Here is a 22,241-nt window from a genome sequence, read left to right as displayed (position 1 = left end):
TGTGCGTGCATGCGTGGGTGCTTGGAGTGGGAAGTGGGGATAGGGTTGGAGAGATGGCAAAGAGGTTAATAACGAAGCACAAGCTATTCTAAAAGACCTGGATTCAACTTCTAGCACCCACAAGATGGCTCACAACCGTCTGTAATACAGTTCTAAGGGAGTCCCACGCCGTCTTCTGGCCTCCGTGGGTACTGCGACCACATGGTGCACCGATTCAGCAAAACACCCATAGCCATCACAAAGAGCAAACCCAAAACCTTCTTGCCTTTTCTGAGGTAGGAAAACGGAGGCTTTAGTGTCCGAAGGGACTATACAAGCGCCATTTGACAGGTAATATTTTCCTCCCTATTCACAAGAGGGGAAACTGAGGCTAGAGAGTGGACAGTACGGAACGAGCGAACTAATACTCAGAGATCGGTTTTCGCTGACCAGCCTCAACCTTCCTTTAACCTAGTACTGGAGAGGAGGGCGACTATTGTCAAGGAGACGGATCGCCCACTGCTGATTTGAGAACTCGGGCATAGCCTCCACGACCTCCTCCGCCGGCGTTTAAAGGTCCCGGAGGCCGGTCTCTCAAGTGTGCAGCCTTCACCGGTTTCCACGACAACGAAACCACGGATTCCTCCTGTCCCTCCCCGACACGTCTGCGTAAGCCTGCGATCCGCCGGCGGGGCGTCTTGTGAGGGACAGTAGAGGGAAGAAATAGCACGTGGAATCTGGGACATGTAGTCCAAAATCAGAAGCGCTCTGTTTGCGCCAGTGTGAGCCAATAAGAAGCTGGTTTTCCTTCTCTACACTTTAAGAAACGTAGTTTTCGGGTTGGCAGGGATGATTAGCTTGGGAAGCACGAGCGTACGAGAGTCATCGCAGTAAGGCTAATGGAAAGCCGCTTTGCCGCGATGCTTCTTGGGAGATGTAGTTTCCAGCTGGGAGAGGGGGGAGGTGTTGGGTAGAATTAGCGATTCCCACTGTAGGGAGGGGACGTGGGGGCGGGGAGGTACGGGTGAATTTGGCGCAAAGCCTGCTGGGGCATGGAGTCCTGATGAGCTTTGTGCGCATGTGCGGGAAGGTGAGGGTGTTTGGGGGGCCTCGCCCAGGAGAGTGAGGTGAGCTGGAGGGAAAAGGTGGGACTGGGGAGTCCGGTGAACGGGCGGGCCACGGGGAGGGGTACCCAGGTCTGGAGGAGGGAGAGGAAGGGGGAGGGATGGGCGGCTTGGGGGAGGGGATGGTAAGGAGGCGGGAGTGGGGGGGCTGGGGGCGGGCTGGGGAGCCGGAGGGACGCGAGATGCAGACGCGGGAGAGTTGGAGGCCTGGGGAGGCTGGGTAGCCGGAGGGGGCTGGGATGTTCGAGGTGGAGCCCTGGGATGGTTGGAAAGTGCGAGTGGAGTGGAAGTTGGACCCCACTGAGAAAGCCTGGGTCGCCGGGACCTCCAACCTCTTGGAAAAGGCTTGCGGGAAGGGGTCTTCTATTCAGGGGCTCGCCATAGCAGCGTAGACCGGTGCAAGGTGGCTAGTCCCGTGTGCTGTTCTCAAGTTCACGTGCACTTCTGTCGAGTTGAGGTTCGGGAGAAGTATTTATTAAAAGCGTATCCGCCTCATTAGCTTGTCGCGAGAGAAATTCGTTAATGTGCAGAAGGGGCTTGGAGGCAGATATTTACAGGATAAGAGGGACTTAATCTCTTGGTTCTGATCCTCCGGGCTCAGCCTCTCACGTGCTCAGATTACAAGTGTTGGCCTAGTTTTTTTGTTTTGTTCAGGTTTTTTTGTTGTTGTTGATGATGCTGTTTTAGATAGCGTCTCCTGTAGCCCAGGCTGGCCTTAATTACACTCACTGAGAACCATGCCAAGGCTTAAACCTGAGAAAGTAATTGAATAAAAAAAATTTACCACAATACTCATCTTCATTCCTTTTTATATGCTATTTTAATACTTGTTCTAATTTATATTTTAGTCTTGGGCATTTGTTTCACGTAAACGATTCACAAGGAGTTTGAGGGTAAACTTGTGTTAGTAATAATACAATAAGTGGAGTTTGTTTATTGTCAAGTGCTGTTCTGGGTACTTTTTTTTTTAAAATGATTTTATTTTAACGTGCATCCTTGTTTTGCCTGCATGTGTGTTGGTTGAATCCTCTGGTTCTGGAGTTTCAGTTGTGAACTGCCATGTGGGTGCTGGGAATTGAACCCAGGTCCTCTGGAAAAGCAGCAGCTAGTACTCTTATCTGCTGAGCCACCTCTCCAGCCGCGTTCCGGGGACTTTTGTGCTCTTTACTTGTACTTGACTTTCCAGCCTCGTTTGTTGTTCCCATTTTACAGCCAAGGAAATGGAGATTAGTGTTTGAAAGGAGCAGTTGTTCTTTGATCAAGGTCACATTGCTGGTAGGCATCTGGAATTTGTTCTAATTCCTAAGCCCTTGTCCTCCGAGTAAATATTTGGTGGGTTGTATAGCTGAGGGCACAGAGTGCCCAATGCAGATTCCTGGCCCTTTGAAGGACTGTTGATGGAGTTAGAGAGAATGAACATCTGGGTAAAAGTATAAGGAAGAGAGGTAGAAGAAGGGGGCACTGAAAGTTACGCATTTAATAGAATAAAAGTAAAGAGAAAATAAACCAAAAACAGATGCTGGGGAGATGGCTCTGTGGTCTAAAGTACAAGCAGAGGACCATCCTTATTCAGGTAAAGGTTGAGCACAAGGGCATCTCAGTGTGTGTTCACTGGCTTCTCATCCCAGCTGAAACAGCAGGCCTCAGGTTCAGTAATGTAAAGACACCCTAACCTCAACCTCAGGCCTCCACAGGCACTATGCATGGAGTGTGCTTGAGTACCCACCCCTCCAAAAATCAACAGCTTGGAGAAGTAGAAAAGCAGAAAAAAACAGAGATTATTGAAGTGTGACACAGAATTCTCCTCCCATGGTAGCTTGGACCTCAGGCAAGAAATCAACTGTCCATCCTTTGGGGCCAAGCAAGGAGGAAATTGTTAACTTTTGTAGCATTTAGTTTAACTGGTTTGTCAGCTAAGAGTACTCTCTGTGGCCTGGAACTAGGGATGTGTAGCATAGAAAGACTAACTAGTCAGTACCTAGTTACTAAGTAGTCAGTGTTAGTAACTTTTTAGCCAGTGCCCTAAATGACTGTTAGTTTTGTAGGCCGGGTGTGGGGAAGGAATAGCTAACTGTTTCTCTCACCAGCCCCTGCTTTTCCGGCCAGCTACTTTCAAGCCCCTGCCACCACTTCAGTCTCAGCCCTGCAGTAGGTTACAAGCAGCTTAGGATCTTCACCACCCATTTCCGGGCCAGTGCTGAGTTATTTTTGATCTGGCCCCTGAAGGCCAGTGCCTGAACATGAACTTTCAGAGGTTTTTCCATCTTAACCTTTGACAATAGGCATCCTTTTGAATTCTGTACAGGGACTCACCTGCAAGGCCCAGTGTGAAAGTCTAGGGTGAGGCTTCTGAGGGATACGAAATACATATCGCACTGTTACTTCCATTCTCTTACCTCATCTACAGGTGTGTCTTCTCCTTCCATATGGCTCTAGGCTGGCCACTTCAGGTCATAAAACTGAATTTTCTCTTTATTGCAGGAATTGGGTCTTGCCTCAAAGGAATGCCCCCTTTCACTTGATCCAGACATGAAAGACATCTGCTGTGGACTTTGACAAGGGGGAGTGGTGGTGGTGGGGTTATTGACTGCTCAGACCATTTATGATTGGAAACTAATACGTTGATAGGCTTGTGTCTCCCAGGGCTCCTGGGGGGAAAAGGGCTGGGGGAACCCATTCCCATTCCTCCTGCCTAGCGTTCACACCACAGTGGTGATCAACCCAGGTTAGTTATTTGTTGTTCCTTTCCATCATCTAAGAAAGGAATTTGTTTGGGGGAAGTCGATATGTAGTTTATGGCAAGTTTTACCTTCAGATAGTAAAGCCACAGAACAGTAGGTTCTAATGACACCTCACAGACAAGCTTGCCAAGGGGCTGGCGACATGGCTCAGATGTGAAGAGCACTTGCTGCTCTTCTAGATGGCAGGGTACCTTTTCTTTTTAAAATATATCCTTTATTTTTATTTTACGTGCATTGGTGTTTTGCCGGCATGCATGTCTTCATGAAGTTGTCAGAAATCCTGGAACTGGAGTTACAGGTAGGTGTGAGGAGCCACGTGGGTTCTGGAAATTGGACCCAGGTTCTGTGAGAGAGCAGCCAGTGCTCTTAATAGCTGACCCGTCTCTCCAGCCCTGATAACTAGTCCCATCACCCATATACCCACATAGCGGCAAAAAATAGTCTATAACTCCAGTTTAAAAAAAAAAGGATAAGCATGCTGAGAAAGGCTTGCTTTTCTTTTTTAAAATTTCATTTATTTTGTGTGTTTATATGTGGTGAGGAGGAGCTGACATGAACATGCCATGGTGCATATATGTGTGTGTGTCTCATATACACATTATATACATATTTATATGGGACAAAGGACAGCTTGAACGAGTCAGTTCTTTGCTGTCACAGTGGGGGTTCTGGGACTCAAACTCAGGTCCTTAGGCATGGAGGAGGTAAGTGCCTTTATCCACTGAGCCGTCTCGCTGGCTCCTGGTCTTTGTAGGAGTCCCTTCTTTACAAAGTCAGGTGCTGGGCTCTGCTTTTTGGAGTGATTTGAGCTGCCAGATCATCAACACTAATGTGAAGTAGTGGTGTTTTATTTTTCCTTTAATTACTTCTTTACTGCGTTTTGTCTCTTGGTCCTCTAGCTGTGTTCAATTAGTTTAGCTCTCAGCAACTTTATTAAAACTTAAAAGCCCGGCAGTGGTGGCTCAGGTCTTTAATCCCAGCACTTGGGAGCTGGAGGCAAGCAGGTCTCTTAAACTCAAGGACGTTCTGGTCTACAGAACGAGTTCTAGGTCAGCCAGGGCTACTCAAAGAAACCCTGTCTCAACCCCCACCCCTAAATTAAGATATAATTTTAATTATAATATAAACATGGAATTTATAGTTATATATAAATATAATTTAATTTTAATATAAATATCCCTCTGCTACTCCAATCCCCCACACTGCCTCCCAAACTGGTGAGCTCCTTTTCTTTGAAAAAAGTAACTATACACACACGTGATACGTAAGTACAATATACTCAGTCCATTGAGTGTTGCTTGGATGTATATGATTTCAGGGCTGGCTGTTTGGTATTGAAAGTCAATTAGGCCGGGCGGTGGTGGTGGCACACGCCTTTCATCCCAGCACTTGGGAGGCAGAGGCAGGCGGATTTCTGAGTTCGAGGTCTGAGTTCGAGGCCAGCCTGGTCTACAGAGTGAGTTCCAGGACAGCCAGGGCTATACAGAAAATCAATCTCTCTCTCTCTCTCTCTCTCTCTCTCTCTCTCTCTCTCTCTCTCTCTCTCTCTCACACACACACACACACACACACACACACACACACACAAGCCCACAAGCCAACTAGGGAACTCATCCCTGAGAGAGGCTAATATTCTCATTCTCTCCCTCCCCGCCCCCCCTCTCTCCAGTCATTACTTGCCTAGGGGTAGGATTTCTTCTCAGTGTATCTATTGATTTTTGTCACCGTTCAGGCCTTGTTTTGGCAGCTGTGCTGTTGGGGTACTGTGGGTGTAGGTTCCCTGTTAGACTTCCTAATTCTCTGGCTCTTGCAGTCTTTCTGCCGCTTTTTCTGCAGTGTTTCCTGAGCCTTGGGTGCAAGAGTTGTGTTGTAAACGTATCTTTAGGGGCTGAATTCCCCACTGTCCATTGATCTCTCTATTATGATAGTTGTGCTTTTCTGTCTTTGCTGATCCAGCAAACTGGAGGTGGTAAGTTCTCCGCTAAGATCCATAGCCCTGGGTAGTTCCGCTAGGTTTCTAGTGCCAGAGGTAGGATGTAGCCTTTTAATGGACAGGAAGCCCATGGAGCTGCAATGTAAAGACTCCAGAAGAGATTGGAAGAGATAGAAGCCAAGCCAGTGCCAGGCTGTAGAGAGCTCGTGCATAACGTGGAGGGCACAAGACAGTAAACCAATGTTTTGCATCCTGATCCCAAGTTATGGTGAAGATGGGGTAGATGTCTTCCCGCGTGTTAGTTAGCAAGCTCAGAGTGCCACATCTGTAGGAGGTTCTTTGCTTTGACTTAAGAAACCATGGACTTCTAACCTTAGACATAGCGTTACCATGGAAATGATACTCCTGTGTTAGTGTTTTTGACAGGACCCCATGAGTCTTCAGCTCTCTGAGGATGGTGGTTCCAGGCCAGTATTTCTCATTCTTGGTGCAGCTGATGCACGCACGTTGCCTGGTGACACCATATGGAGAATGTCCCAGAGTGTTCAGTTGTGTCTTTAGCCTGAACCCTTCAGCCATGAGCACCTTTGTTTACTCTACCTCCTGCCTGACAATCAGAATGTCTTTCCATCTATCCCCTGGGAGTCAAGCCACCTTCCAGGTTTAGAGCCATATCCTCATCCACCATCTGTCTTGAGGAACTGGGGAAGAGGAAGGGCAGCTGGCTTTCCTGTGGCTTGGAGGGTTTGCGAGGGAAACACAGACAGATAGGTTCTGGGGAGCACTTGGCAGTTGGCCACATTTGCCAGCTCTCAAACATAATTTGGTAGTTGCTACCGCAGAGCTTGTGTCTGCCCTCCTCCCCCACCCTGACTTCACTGACTGTAACCCTAGCCCCCAAAGTGTCTGTAAGAGAACATTATAGGGTCATGGAGTAGAGCCCTCACTCTTAGGATTAGTGCCCTCTTAAAAAAAAAAAAAAAAGAGAAGAGCTGGCATAGTAATACATACCTATGATCTTAGCATTTGAAAGGTGGGAGCAGGAAGGTCAGAAGTTCAAGGTTATCCCAGGAAGCTTAGTGAGTGAGAGACCAGCCTGGGCCATTTGAAAAGAAAGTCAGATACTGGGTGGAATCCTTCAGTAATTGTAAGTGTTCCTGCTGGGATAGAAGAGCATCCTGGGACTGGGAAATCCAGAAACCACACAGCTCTAGAGAAGGTATCTCAGTGGAAATGCATCCTGGGACTCGAATGCCCAGTGACCACACTATGCGGGGAGAAGGTATCCCAGTGGGAGGGCATCCTGAGACACTGGAGCCCAGGAACCACAGCTCTGAGAGGAAGCCTCCTCAGGAGGCGTCCCCAGGTGAGCTCAGGCGCCTCAGTCCCACTCCACTTCTCTGCTTCTTCCCTTTAGTAATCAGGTAGTAAGCAGTCAGGACAGGTGGTACCCACATCTACAGGCCAGGCACCACTGAGAGTCCTTCCTGTGGTCACTTTAAAGTCTTTTAAGAGGTCTTTAAAATTTGTGTGTGTGTGTTTCTGAGTATGTGTGACACATTTGAGTGTCCCAAGAGGCCAGAAGACAGTCAGATTCCCCTAGAATTGGAGCAATAGCCAGTTGTAAGGACCCAGTCTGGGTCCTGGGAACAGGTCCTATGGAAGAGCAGTGAGTGCTCCTAACAGCTAAGCAGCTCTCAAGCCCCTCCCCCTATTTAAATATTTTTATTCGCATACATTAATTATGACACACATAACCCTCTTGTCCTCTTGTCACTCCCCTGGTGCCCTTCCTCTTCTCAGTTTGTCTCTCTTTTGTGCCCCCACCCCACCCAGCCCTATGAGTTAATGAGGTTTTTACCTGAGCATGGGTGAGGGGTTATTTATATGAGTGTAGACTGGAGAAATGTTAACTGCCTGTGGACCTTAGAGCCCTCCCCGGTAGCAACTGTTAACTGGTTCCTCCTGGTGTCTCAGGGTCTCTTGACCCTCTGACCTCTGAGCGAATGTTGATAGGCCAGATTTGAGGGTAATTGTAGCTGCTGAGAGTTCAGGAGTGGGCCGGGCAGTCCCAGCACTTGGGAGGCAGAGGCAGGCGGATTTCTGAGTTCGAGGCCAGCCTGGTCTACAGAGTGAGTTCCAGGACAGCCAGGACTACACAGAGAAACCCTGTCTCAAAAAACAAAAACAAAAAAACAAAAAAAAGAGAGAGAGAGTGAGTGAGTTAGTTCAGGAGTGCAACTGGCAGGTGTTCTGCAACACTCCATCTCTCTCTGTTACATTCTTTCTTCCCTCTCCAATTCACTCTACTCTGAGCCTTGGACGGAGTGATACAGATGTCCCACTTAGGCCTAACACTCAAACACCACTTGTCCTCAGCACTTTGACTAGCTATGAGTGTCTGTAGTAATGGCTCACTACAAAAAAAAAGAAGCTCTGACCAAAGCTGACAGCAGAACCAAGCTGTATGGACATAAGCGTAAATATTTAGGAGGCAGTGTGACGGGCACATGATGCCTGTGCACAACAGCAGCAGCATCCTCACGAGGGCCTGTGACATTTCCAGCCATAGGCTTTTGATTAGATTTATTATAGTAATGGGTAGGAATTCCCTCTTGAGGAGTGGGCCTCAAAGCCAATCAGAAACCGTGGGTTACCCCTGAAACTGTCACACTGCGGTTGCACCAGTGGGTGCATCTTAGGGCTAATTGTTAATGTGGCATTTTCTTTTTTTTTTTTTTTTTTGGGGGGGGGGGGTTTCGAGACAGGGTTTCTCTGTATAGCCCTGGCTGTCCTGGAACTCACTCTGTAGACCAGGCTGACCTCGAACTCAGAAATCCACCTGCCTCTGCCTCCCAAGTGCTGGGATTAAAGGCATGCGCCACCACCGCCCGGCTAATGTGGCATTTTCTTGTGTCTCTTAGTTTAATAGCCACAAGGAAACTAGGAAGAAGGAGAGTCTGCCTGGCCAAGGTGGCACTAGGGAGGGACAAGGCCAAGATTTAAGTGTGGTCTGCTATAAGAGAGGGAGGTTTTTTATTTCTTTTATTTGAATTTTAATAAAGTTTCTCTTTTTTTTCCTGTTTTTTCTTTTATTGAAAATAGATTTTTTTCCATGCAATATATTTTGATTATGGTTTCCCTTCTATAAGTGTTACAGCTCTGAGGGGAAATGTTTTCCCAATGCAAGTGTTGCAGCTCAAGCTAAAGATATCCTGGAAGTCGGAAGCCAAGGAATACCACAGAGTTACACCGCATAACAATCCTCACACAAGAGATTTATTGGGAGAGACACAGGGTGGCTGAGGCTGCCTCTGCTTGGACTGGCCAGAAACAGCAAAGAGCTGAGTAGGAGGCAGATTTTATATCCTGTTTGTTGTGGGTACAGAGCTTTCTGGTGTGGGGATTGATGGGATTTCAGGGTGGGCTCTGGGATTAGTGGAGTTCCAGAACCCCAAAGTGAGTTTGGGCTTTTTACTGTACACCTTTTCCGAGCTCCTCCCAGGTTCTCCCCAAATCCCCACCCAAGGCCAGGCTCTTTCTGTCTCCTTAGAAAACAAACAGGCATCTGAAGAATAGTAGTAAGATGAAACAAAAATAAATCAGGACAGGACAAAACAAACACAGACAAAGAACCAAAAAACAAGCACAAGAAACAGATACAAAAGACTCTCATAAAAAACTATGCAAAGGACCTATAAGGTTAAAAAAATAAAAAATAAATAAAATAAAAATAAAATTTAAAGATGTCCTGATTAATATGAGACAGCCTTCAAAATCCCAGTGAGTTTGTTTTCTGTTGCTGGATATGGAGCCTGCCCTTAAGATTGGTTTGTATACCCAGAGGGTCTGTTGGAGAAAACTCATTTTTAATTTCCAAGTGGTTATCATTTGGAGATAGCCTCTGGGTTAGGAATGGAGGCATGTGTCCACTCTCAGTTCAGGGACCCCATCTGGGGCAGACCCATGCAGGCCCCGTACATCCTGCCACAGTCTCTGAGTTCATGTCTGTCCTGTTATACATGGAAGGCACTGTTTCCTTGGTGGCTTCCATCCCCTTCTGCCTCTTATAGTCACTCCATCACCTCTTCTACAAAATTCCCTGAGCCCTGAGGGGAGGGATTTGATGGAGACATCCTGCCTAGCTAGGACTAACTGTTCCATGGCTTCTCACCCTGCCCCTGGTCTCTGTGTTTATTCCCCTTTACTTCAGGAGTAAGCTTCTATGATGGCTGAGCAAAGCACTGCTCTGTGGCTGTAACAGAATGCTATTAAGAGTTATTTTATTGCTGGGTTCTTTTAGCAGAACAGTAGTATTTGGTTTTCCCCTAGGTCCCTGGGATCTAGTTTCAGCTTCTTGGTCACCTGAGCAGCGTCAGGAATAGATTTCATCTCATAGAATAGACCTTAAATCCTGTCAGATTGTGGTAGGTTATTTTTGTGTCACTATTGCAACCATGCATCTTGCAGATGGAAGGGTTTGCAGCTGGGTTGTCTACCCTTCTCCTTTGGCATTGTGCAGTTATCTCCCAGTGCCATGAACACCAGTCCCAGGGGTAAAGGCTCTGGGTAGGCACCGGCTCACCCTCTCTGTCGGTGTTCAGGGAGTTCTGTAGGTGTTAGACTTGGGCAGTAGGGCTTGAGACTATCAGTTTGTGAGAGCAACAGATAACCTTGGCAATAGCCTAGGTTGTTTGGGGGTTCCCATAGGGCCCCTTTGGCCAACAACTTGATTAGATGTAAGCCATTCCTGGTACTGAAGCTTTGTTTAGTGAGGAGAGAGATCCAGTTGAGGCTCTGGCCCCATTACTCAGTGATCTCATTTAGCTCTCTCTCTTTCTCTCTCTCTCTCTCTCTCTCTCTCTCTCTCTCTCTCTCTCTCTCTCTCACACACACACACGCTTCTACTTTATTAGGTTTCTATATAACCCATAGAACAGGTAATTCTAATCACCCTTTCTTAAGCACTGGGATCAAAGGATCCCAGGAGCCTTTGCCAATGGTCCGTCATCTCTTTGGTCAGAGAGGCAAGCAGGTATGCTTTCATTTTGCAGAATAGGAAGTCAAAGCCCAAAAGACTGCTACGATCCGGACGAGCCAGTAATGGTCAATATCCATTTGACTTCAGGCGAGTTCCCTTGCCCACATAGGGGGCCATAGTCAGGACTGCTGAGCCGGACTCTCCCTTTGTTGACTGTTCCTCTTTACAGGTGCTGGTAACTCAAACCTAGGCGGCCCCATGGAGGCCCCGGCGCCCCAGCCAGTGAAGCAGGAGAACCTGGCCGTTGAGGCCCTGACGCTCGACTCCCCGTGGCACCGCTTCCGCCACTTCCACCTGGGCGATGCAGCAGGGCCACGTGAGGCCCTGGGGCTGCTCCGCGCCCTGTGCCGGGACTGGCTCCAACCGGAAGTGCACACGAAGGAGCAGATGCTGGAGCTGCTGGTGCTGGAGCAGTTCCTGAGCGCCCTCCCTGCAGACACCCAGGCGTGGGTGTGCAGCCGCCGGCCCCAGAGTGGAGAGGAGGCTGTGGCGCTGTTGGAGGAGCTCTGGGTGAGCAGGAGGCCGTGGTGGCTGTGGTGTGGGAGGGGCTACTATGGACTATGCTTCTCAGCTTGTGGCCGCACATCACACATATGCAAAAGCACCCTGAAAATGGAGGTGGGGGTCTATGGCTGGTGCTGGGGTGACAGTTGCTCGTCCAAAGATGCAAAGGTGCCTCTCCAGTGTCATTTGTGTCAGCAGTTCCCAGTTCCTCCCTCAAGCAAGAAATAGTTGGCTGGAAAGTCTAGCTGAAGCCTGCTTGGCCCGGGTTCCCATTAATGTAGAGAAAGGACATCAGCTAACGGAAGTCTCAGGGGACAGCACAGGTTGTCCTCTACTGATGATGTTGAGTAGAGGGCCGGCTGGAGAGTGGGGAGCAACAAGCAGGGAGCCCTTAGTCCAGTTCAGTAGTGCATACCTATAAAAGAGGCTGAGGCAGAAGGATCATGGAGAGTTTAAGACCAGCCTGTAACTAAACAAGAACCTTCTCTTTAAAAAGAAACAAACCCGAAAACAGAAAATAGAAGCAGGGAGTGCTGCCATTGAGGACACCTAAGGCTTGTTATACAGAGTTTTTACCAGGCCTCAAGCTTTGCAACATGGCAGATTGCCCATGTGGCTGCCTGCTAATACTGCATGCTTCAAACTCCCACCTTAGACCATGCTTCTTTTGTCTGGTCCGGGTCCAAGCAGAGGCCCCCTCTTTCCAGGTGTGACATTTGAAGGCTCATATATGACTTTCCAGAAGCCAACAGCCAGCTCTCTGTTGGGTAATTATTTTTTTTCTTCTGATATTGTGTGGTGTTAGTGGGTGGGGTCATGCATACACCAGCTTGCGTGTGGGGAAGTCAGAGGGCAACTGCAGGAGTTGGGTCTCCTTCTACCATCTGGGATTCAGTATATCAGGCTTGGCAACAAGCACCTTTACCTGCTAAGCCATCTCCCTGGCCCACACTCTCTGTTTCTTTTAAAAAGAAAAATCCCTTTGAAGATATATGTGGTGATATACACCTATAATCTCATTAGTGGGAATTAAGTTAGGAGGACTTTAAATTTGAGGCCAGCCTGGTCTACAGAGTAAGACCATGTCTGAAAATACCAACCATAAAAAAAATCTATTTTAATGGCTAAGTGGTAGGGCCCTTATGATTCAGAGAATCTCCGAGCATGGATGTCCTTGGGCTTTCTGGGTCTAATGACTCTGCTCATTGCCTCCGGCCTTTGGGGTTTGGAGGGTATAGGGAAATTCCTTCTTTTTTTTTTTTTTTTCCCCCAAGACAGGGTTTCTCTGTGTAGCCCTGGCTGTCCTGGACTCACTGTGTAGACCAGGCTGGCCTCGAACTCAGAAATCCACCTGCCTCTGCCTCCCAAGTGCTGGGATTAAAGGCATGCACCACCACTGCCCGGCTGGGGAATTTCCTTCTAGAGATGGTCTTGATGCCTGTATTACCTGTCATTGCTATGATAAAATACCCTACCAAAAGCAACTTAACGAAGAAAGCTTCTTTGGGCTTACAGTTCCAGGGTACATTAGGAGCTAGGAGCAGCTAGAGAATGCAGAGAGCAGTGAACACTGCTGCCCAACTCTTTATTAATTTTATTGTTTGTTTTTCAAGAAATGATTTGTGTAACCCTGGTTGTCCTGGAACTCACTCTGTGGAACAAGCTGGCCTCAAACTCAGAGATCTGTCTGCCTCTGCCTTTTAAGTGCCGGGATTAAATGTGTGTGCTACTACACCTGGTTCTCAGCTTGTTGCTAGATTCAGTCAGAGAAGCTACCAGTGGAATGGCCACACAGTCTTGCCCCACAGAAGCACAGGGGCTCTTTCTTAGATGATACTGGTCCTGCTGAGGTGCCAGTATAAACCACCATAGCGCATGTGTCTCTCTCCGGTGATGTGTGTGGTCCAAGCTGTATTGTAGACTCAGCCCTACTCAGTCAGGAGCTTTGTCCTGTTTATTTCATGTGTCCCCAGTTGGAACTGTCATTAGTGGGTGCTATATAAATGCTTGTTTGGCAGTAATAAGGAACACGGCCCGGCCTTGACGTTTCACACCAGAATGCCCAAGTGTATTTTGCTTGCTCACTTCTCTTGAGAGAGAACGTGGCCTTTATGAGATAGAATGACTTGCCTGTGGTAATCCAGCCTCTGGTCTCAGTATACAAATAGCCACAGGACTGTTTGAGACCCTGGGGGCAGGATGTCTGCCAGCCCAAGAAGCCTACAGAAATGCTGGTGGCTGGACTAGGAAACTGGGGAGAGTCAGCTCTGGCCTGTGCCTGTGGTTACTACCACAGGAAACGCCAAACCAGTTTGTTTCAGAATTGAGGGAAGTCTCAGAACCCCAGAGGCAGCTGGGAACATGGAAACTTAGCACAAAGTACTGAGTGTATGATGTGTGACAAGGGGAAAAACTAGTAAAAAGAGAAGTGATCCAAGGCATGCTGACCGTTAGAGCCCTCAGCCTTTGAGAAGCGTCAGAGCAACCACAAGCCTCTGTAGCACGTTGCCTGGGAACAAAAGGAGAAACAGCAGATACAGATACCAGGAGCAAGAACTGAAGCAGCATGGGCAGTGAGCATCCATAGAGCTACCAAAGCTGGAGCAGCTTGCACATGTTTGAAACCTAGAGGGAATGGACTCTTGGGGGATGAAACTCAAATTGCCAGTGTTGTCTCATAAAGAAGCAATAGATCTGAACTGGAGAGATGGCTCAGCAGTGAAGAGCACTGACTGCTTTCCAGAGCTCCTTAGTTCAGTTCCTAGCAACCACATGGTGACTCACAACCATCTATAAAAGGATCCAGTGCCCTCTTCTGGTGTGTCCAAAGACAGCTACAGTGTACTCACATACATTAAATAGATAAATAAATAAATGAATGTAAATCTGGACCCTGAAAACCAGAGTACTCACATACAGTAAACAAACAAAATCTGAATCCTGGAAATCAGGGCAGAAGGATCAGAACAGTGACCGAAGACCTTATACAAAAAAGGCACCAGGTCCTGGCAGTTTTATGTGTTGAAGTGCTGCCAAATCTCTAAGGAATGGATCATTCTTAAACATTTTATAAACTGCTAAGATTATGAAGGGGGGTAGCACCCAGCTCATCTTGCTAGGTTGCCAACCCTCTGCTACTATCACCCTACAGTCCAACCAAGCCGTTTCAAACACAACCTGAAAGGGCAAGCCAAGGACTATCTCAAGGAAAGTAGATCCAAGAATCTCAAGTAGAATATTGTCTGCTCAAATCCAGCCAAGGATTTATAAGCTGGTGTGTTGTAGCCATCGAGCTTTACACAGAAGCAAAGACTGTTCTATCAGGAAATTTACCAGTGAAGTACAACTCTGCAACAGAACCTGTCATTCAAGGCTGAGCCCAGCTGAGTGATGGGGTACATCAGTATACAAGCATTACAGGGTAGGACTTGGTACATGCCTGTAATTCCAGCAGAGGTAGAGGCTGGCCTCGTAGTGAGTTCAAAAGATGGCTCTCAGTCTGTAAAGCTAGAAGCTGCCTGAGCAACGAACTGATGTAGTCCACCAACATCAAGTGACTACTTAGGCTGTTCGTCTTTCTCCCACACAGGCAGAGCAGGTGCCTACAGGAGCCACACTGCTGGGAATGCTTATGAGTCACCCGTGCTTTTCCCGTGTGCTCTAGGTCACCCTCCAGCCAGTGGTCCAGAGCATAAGACAGGAGGTGAGGAGAGGGGCCTAGTGTATGTAGCTCCCGCAGCTCTCCTTTCCTAGCACTGGAGGAAATTCTGAGCAATACTTCTTGGGAGTGTGAGCTTAGGAATCTACTATGTGTCCTGGTTCTTAACTTCATGCTTTTCTGAGTTAAAAGTTGCTTAAAGTTTGCATTTTACCTAGCCACCAGCAGCTCAAGTAAGATTCAAAACAAATGAATGGCTTACCTGTTGCTGTGGGCCAGAGGGTGAGAGTGACTTGGGGGGATGGATCTGTCTCAGGGCCTCTTAAGAGGCCACAGGGTATTGGCCATGGCTGCCACCACTTGAACACTGACCTGAGGCTGGAACCCCATTTCCAAGGAACTTGCTTGTACTGGTTGACAGGAGACCGAATTTGAGCAGCCTCCAATATGGTACCCCGCTTCCCTTGGAACATGCAGCGAGGCAGCTCAGTGGATAAAGGTTCTTGTCACTAAGCCTGATGAGGAACTGAACTTCACATGGTGGAAGGAGAAAGCCAACTTTCAGAAGTCATTCTCTTGATGTTCACATGTACAACTTGACTTCCCATCCCTGTCTCTCTCTCTCACACACACACACACACACACACACACACACACACACACACACACACTCTAAAGGTGGAGAGAAGGCGCTTCAGGTAAGCTCTTGCTGTTCCTGCAGAGGACTGGAGTTTGGTTTCCAAAACCCATGGCAGGTGGCTCACAACTTCCTGTAACTTCAGCTCCAGAGGATCGGATACCCTCCTCTGGTCTCCACATACATGTATGCCTATACACCAACTCCCAAAACCACAGAAATGAATCTTCCAAAAAACAAAAACAGAACAAAACAGGCAGTAGTGTTGCATACCTTCAATCCTAGCACTCAGGAGGCAGAGGCTGGCAGATCTCTAATTCAAGGCCAGCCAGGACCACAGAGTTCCAGGACAACCAGGGATACACAGAGAAAAACAAAACAATTAAACAGGCAACAGGATTTTTTCAGAACTGTGTGGAGGGAGGAAGGCAAATACAAGCTATTATAATTTCTCAATTTGGCATCTGCTATCTCATTTCAGGGCCCAGCAGCCTCCCCAGATCGGTCGTCAGCAATGAGGGCACCTCGGGATATGACAGAAGGCCCGGGGGTCAGTGTTGGAAAGGAAGAAAGTGGGGTAATTCCCTTAGGTGAGCAGCCAGCCCCTTTCCCCACTTCATTCTTGATGAAGAAAGAAGTCCGTGTCTCCCAGGCTAAGTCAGGGACTGACCTGGCAATATTAACTTAGTGAATGCTATAGGGACAGCCAGCTCACACATGTCCCTGCCCTTGGGGAGTCAGCCCATGGAAGGTGTGTTCAGACGTTTACTGTCTGCCAGGTGGTGCTCTGCCAGCCTATGGAAACTCCATAGCATACCTAAAGCGATGTGATCTTTGGAGCTAAGGTCTACGTGTGCAGCCCAGGCCGATAGAGTTCCCTGCTTTAGTCTTCCTGAGTGCCGAGATTTGAGGCATGCAGCTGTGCCCAGATCTGGCTGTAGTGCATTTGGGTGCAGGGTTCTAAAAGGACTCACCCAAGGGTGGATGCTGCTAAATCATGATTGGGCCCAGGCAGCCTGCCTTGGGGCCTCTGCACCCCAACGTGCTCTTCCTATCCCAGGTGCTATGGTGGTGTTCTGTGTTATGTACCCAGCCCTGAGCTGGGCATGGAGTCTGTTTCATCACGTCAGGGTGAGGGGACTCCTTATATCTCTAGATGGTCGGGCAGACACCAGATATCCAGGAAGAAACCATATAGTAGCTGAGGGTGGGAATAGGGCAGCAATGGGGGCATTTCAGACGCCACAGGATGCCAAGTTCATGGTGTAAAACTGTGGGAACAAAGGTTGTAGATTTTCCCAGGGATCCACAGAGCAGACGGGAAACCTAGACAGAGGGGTCACATGGTTCATCTATCCCGTAGTTTCCCTGCTTCTGTCCATTAGCTTGTTCCATTCGGATACCCTCAACTTCTTATAGTGAATGCAGTCAGCCCACCCATCGTGTCCCTCTGTAATGTCCCTCTCTCCCCACTACCTGGTTCCTCCATCCATCACCTTTGTTCTTACATCAGTACGTACCCTCATCCTTGTGTCCATCGGTCCACTGCCCCAGTACTCCTTCCGCTGCCTTCCCACTTGCTTTCTGACTCATTACTCCCTACTCCCTGTCCAGTCAGCTCCACATTGGTATTTATTAGGCTGTGTGAGGCTCCTTGTTAGGAGGCACAGAGATGGGAAACCTGCCCTCCGGACCACCCCCACCCTCGTCTCAAAGTGTGCTGCCCACCAGCCATGCCTCAGCCCTGACTGCAGTGTACCTTTTCCTCTCAGGAACCGGGGCCTCCTCCGGGACAGAGGTACCTGCAACGGGGAGCAGCGGGGCCATGCGCCCGTACAAGCAGGAGCCAGGCAGCCCACCACCAGCCCCACTGGCACCCGTCCTCCCTGCCTTCCTGGCGGCCCCAGGCACCGTGTCGTGCCCGGAGTGCGGCAAGTCTCCCTTGAAGCCGGCGCATCTGCTCCGCCACCGGCAAAGCCACTCCGGCGAGAAGCCGCACGCGTGCCCCGAATGCGGCAAGGCGTTCCGGCGCAAGGAGCATCTGCGGCGTCACCGCGGCACGCACCCTGGCAGCCCGGGGCCTGCATTGCGCCCCCTGCCGGCGCGCGAGAAGCCGCACGCGTGCTGCGAGTGTGGCAAGACCTTCTACTGGCGTGAGCACCTGGTGCGACACCGCAAGACACACTCTGGCGCGCGGCCTTTCGCCTGCTGGGAGTGTGGCAAGGGCTTTGGGAGGCGTGAGCATGTGCTCCGTCACCAGCGTATCCATGGCCGGGCGGCTGCGGTAGCGCAAGGGACTTCAGCTCCAGGTCCAGAGGGTGGTGGTGCCTTTCCGCCCTGGGCTCTGGGCTAGCTGTGGTTCCAAACACCTGCTGTAGGGCATCATCCCCTTTGAGTCCTCCCAACCCCATTGCCTCTTCCCTTTCAGGCCCCACATCTACTTCCTCCCTTCTGGAATTCTCAGCTTTCACACACCCCTGCGAAATACCCTTCTCTCCCTCCCTCATTCCATCCCCTTTTCACTGGAGGAGAGACTTCTCTCCTGGGAAAAGGGGCCTAGGGAAGGAGCAGAGTCCCTACTCCTCCCGCCTCCCAAGGAAGGTGATCTTAATATTGAACCCCAGGACAGAGTCCGAGCCAATGGAGGCCCAGACCCAGATCTGGTTCTCTCCATAGCCCAAAGGAATGAGGTGGGGAGAGGTGCCCGAGAAAGCTTGTCACAGATGGCAGGTCACCAGCATCTGAGAGAGTAATAAAGTGACTGACTCAGCATGTACAGGAGTCTGTGACTCCGGTCATGTGAGAGCTGAGCATCTGAGGCACAGGGGACTTGGGGGCTCTACCTCACACATTGCAGGAAGAGAGAGAAGGTCTGACACCAGATACACTCCCATCCAGGTTGTCCTAGCTGTATAGCTTCAGGTAGGTGGGCCCCCTCCCTTTTCTGGGCAGTAGTTCCAGTTTCATAAGTCATGGTGCTTGTAATGTTGCCCACCACCATTGCTGAGTTAATAGGTGATTCCCGGCCACTCCTAGATAACCAAGTGCTAGCCAGCAGGTCTGGGAAGCATATTTTACTGAGAAGACTCCATTCTAGACTTGGGAAGGCAAGAGTTGCCCCTTGACCTCAGTTCTTAACAGTGGCAGTCCGGGAATTTAGACCTAACTTGTCTTTAGGAAGCATTTCTTTGGGTATATAGTCTGCCCCAATCTGCTGTGGAGCAGGCTCTTTGGCTGGATCAGTCCCTGGCCTGGCCCTGCTGGGTTCTCTGGGTACCTGCTTTGAGTCCCTGGTCTCGGCTTCCTCACCAGAACTCTATATAATGGCTGCACAAAGTGGAGGGAGGTAGAGGGATCCCAGTGCTCGTTCTGTTTCTTGTATTAAGATGGAAATTTGCTGAATCAATCCAAGCTGACCTTGAGCTCGCTGTGTAACCAAAGGTGATTGCAGATTTCGGATTCTCCCGTCTCCATCGCCCCACTTTGAGGATTATTAAGTGCTGCACTATGTCAACTGGCATTTTAAAAGGCATATGTCACCATGCCCAAGTTTCATTCTGGTTTCGTTTTGTGGGATTCTTACGTTTGAGACAGGGATGTTATGTAGCCCTGTCTTAAAACTTGCTATGTAGATCAGGCTGCCCTCAAACTCAAGAGATCTGCCTACCTCTGCCTTCTGAGTGCTGGGAATAAGGGTGTGGGCCGCCATACCAGGTCCTTATTCTTAATATATACGTGGGGCCTTCCTGGAGTACATACCCAGAGAAATGGTTGAAGCTGGATACAACTAAACTTTTAGGAAAAGAATGTAACTGTGTGAATAAGTAGCAGAATGGCTGGGGGTGGGGCTCTGGCAGAAATGGAGGTTCACTAGGAAATCCAGCTATGAGGGTTATATGAGAAATTGCTTTGAAGCAGTGATGCCCTCTGGTGGTGAGGGGTGAGGGCTGTTTCTAGAACTAAGAAGAAAGCATTGTCTCTGGGAGTTTTTCTACCTCCCAGGTAGGAAAAAGCAAGTGGACAGCCCTTTCTGTAAAGAGAATTTTTCTTTTTCTTTTTCTTTTTCTTTTCTTCTTCTTTTGTTTGGTTTTGGTTTTCCCAGACAGGGTTTCAGTCCTGGCTGGCCTAGACCTCACTACGACTACGCTGTAGACCAGGCTGGCTTCGAACTCAGAAACCCGCCTGCCTCTGCCTCCCAAGTGCTGGGATTAAAGGCGTGGGCCACCACTGCCCGGCTCCAAAGAGAATTTTCGTAAGCATTTCAGGGAGCTGGATAAGCACACGAACTCATCCTTCATACCTTCAGTAGTCTTGACTGTGGCTCTCCAGCCCTCAGCCCTCACCAGTCACGCTGCTGCCACCCACGACTGCCGGTTCTTGTGGCAGACAAGTAGGAAAGTTATCTAATTGGATTTTCCAAGATTTTACAGCTACTCTGTTTGACAGACAAAGGTATGGATGCAAATACCACCAGCTACCTTTGACAAAGCTGCCAAGCCTCAATGTCCAACCAAAATGGCTAATGAGCGAACCCTGGTTCTGAAAACCACACCAAGACAGCGATGCAAAGTGTACACATGGCTCAGGGTCCACACCCATGCAGTATCATTCATGGCAGCATGTGATGTGGAGATGTCAGTCTTGCTGTGCAATGGGACAGACTGGAGAAGTCACATCAGCTGCAGACTTTCAAGTTACTGGGAGGAACATGGAGCGATGGGAAGGTGGGTGTTGTGAAGACACAGGGTGTCTCATTTGACAATAGCAGGAAGCACACAGTGAAAACTGCTTGGCTAAGATAAATCAGTGGGTAAGAGCACTTGCTCTGTAAACACAGGACCTGAATTCAATTCATCAGCATCTATAACATTGCACTGGCATAAAAGCAGAATCATTGTACTGAAACAGAATCGAGAACCCACACTCCTATAGCCACTGGTATTTAACCCAGAGGCCAAGGATACACTCTGGAGAAAAGACAGCATCTTTGACAGATGGTGCTGGTCACACTGGATAGTCACGTGTAGAATGAACATAGATCCATATCTATCACCCTGCATAAAAATTCACCTCCAGATGGGCCAAGGACATCAACATAAGACGAGATACCTTGAATCTGCTAGAGGAAAAGATAGGAAATAGGCTTGCACTCGTCCCCGAAAGGGACTTTCTGAACAGAGCACTGATCGCATAGGCACTAAGACCAACAATAAATGGGACCCCCTGAAGCTGAAGAGCTCGCACAGCAAAGGACACCATCGTTCAGGCGAAATGACAGAGCGAGAAAAGAGGTCTTTACCAGCTATCTAGCGGAGAGTCTGCACCCAGAATATATAAAGAACTAAGAAAACGAAGCATCGTGAAAGCAAGCCAATTTTAAGTGAGGCGTGGAAATATGCAGAGTTCTCCAAAGGTTAAACATCTGTAAAATGTTCAGCATCTTTGCCCATCAGTGAAGATGCAAGTTAAAATGACTGAGATTATTTTGGCTATGACTTAAAGATTGAAAAAAAAAAAAAAAAAAAGCTGGGCAGTGGTGGTGCACACTTTTAATCCCAGCATCCAGGAAGCAGAGGCAGGCAGATCTCTGTGAGTTTGAGGCCTACCTGGTCTACAGAGTGAGTCCCAGAGCAGCCAGGACTACAAAGAGAAACCATGTCTGGAAAAACCCAAAATAAATAAATAGATGACAAGTGTTGGTGTTGGGGAAGGTGACCATATACTCCCTGCTGGTGGAAGTACAGACTAGTGCAAGCTCTGTGGAAGTCAGCCTGGAGGGTTCTAAAACCAACAGAAACTAAAACCAGCTGCACCACTTGTGGGCACATACCCAAAAGACTATACCATCTTACTATAGAGATGCTTGCTTGCTTGTGTTCATTGCTGCTCTGTTTATAGCCAGAAGGTGTAAACTGCCTAGATATCTGTGATGGTTTGTATATGCTTGGCCCAGGGAGTGGCACTATTAGGAGGTGTAGCCTTGTTGGGGTAAGTATGTCACTGTGGGCATGGGCTTAATACCCTTATCCTAGCTGCTTGGAAGTCAGTATTTTCCTAATAGCCTCCAGATGAAGATGTATAACTCTCAGCTTCTCCTGTACCATACCTGACTGGACACTGCCATGCTCCCACCGTGATAATGGACTGAACCTCTGAACCTGTAAGCCAGCCCCAATTAAATGTTGTCCTTATAAGAGTTGCCTTGGTCATGGTGTCTGTTCACACAGTAAAACCCTAACTAAGACAATGTTCATCAACCAGTGATGTCCATTAAACGATGAAAATATACATGTACACAATGGGGCTATTCAACTCTTAAGGACACACAATTGAAATTCACAGGTAAACGAATGGAGCTGGAATCAGTCATTCCGGGGGAGGTAACTCAAACCCAGAAAGGCAGACATCACACTTTCTCTCATTTGTGGATGTTAGCTTTATGTTTTTACATTTGTTTTTTTCTTTCTTCTTTTTTAAAAATTTAATTTATTTTATATATATGATGAGTACACTGTTGCCGTCATCAGACACACCAGAAGAGGGCATCAGACCCCACTACAGATGGTAGTGAGCCACCATGTGGTTGCTGGGAATTGAACTCAGGACCTCTGGAAGAGCAGCCAA

General features: G+C 48.5%; 1 protein-coding gene across 3 annotated transcripts; it reads left to right on the top strand.

The window, feature by feature from the left end:
- The first annotated feature begins 423 nt into the window (after positions 1-423).
- Positions 424-21,813, top strand: Znf444 (zinc finger protein 444). Of its 3 annotated transcripts, none has more exons than XM_076927590.1 (4): positions 424-648; positions 10,988-11,328; positions 16,099-16,207; positions 17,390-21,813. In XM_076927590.1, the coding sequence occupies exons 2-4, from the start codon at positions 11,017-11,019 to the stop codon at positions 17,968-17,970; spliced, it is 1,002 nt and encodes a 333-aa protein (XP_076783705.1). In that variant the 5' UTR covers positions 424-648; positions 10,988-11,016; the 3' UTR covers positions 17,971-21,813. The 3 variants fall into 3 exon arrangements, with proteins under 3 accessions (XP_076783705.1, XP_076783704.1, XP_076783703.1); XM_076927589.1 differs by lacking the exon at positions 424-648 and adding an exon at positions 957-1,106; XM_076927588.1 differs by lacking the exon at positions 424-648 and adding an exon at positions 10,833-10,905.
- Positions 21,814-22,241: the final 428 nt, after the last annotated feature.

The sequence above is a fragment of the Arvicanthis niloticus genome, chromosome 30 (genome assembly GCF_011762505.2).
Source record: "Arvicanthis niloticus isolate mArvNil1 chromosome 30, mArvNil1.pat.X, whole genome shotgun sequence".
Classification (NCBI taxonomy): domain Eukaryota; kingdom Metazoa; phylum Chordata; class Mammalia; order Rodentia; family Muridae; genus Arvicanthis; species Arvicanthis niloticus.
The sequence above is the reverse complement of the archived record's forward strand: the minus strand, read 5'-3'. Positions and strand labels throughout refer to the sequence as shown.

Bases quoted from the DNA above. Each gene is read 5' to 3' on its own strand.
- Znf444 (XM_076927588.1), top strand. From the start codon at position 10,881: ATGGTCAATATCCATTTGACTTCAG. The intron at 11,329-16,098 runs GTGAGCAGGAGG...ATCTCATTTCAG, and splicing joins CGCTGTTGGAGGAGCTCTGG to GGCCCAGCAGCCTCCCCAGA. The intron at 16,208-17,389 runs GTGAGCAGCCAG...TTTTCCTCTCAG, and splicing joins AAGTGGGGTAATTCCCTTAG to GAACCGGGGCCTCCTCCGGG.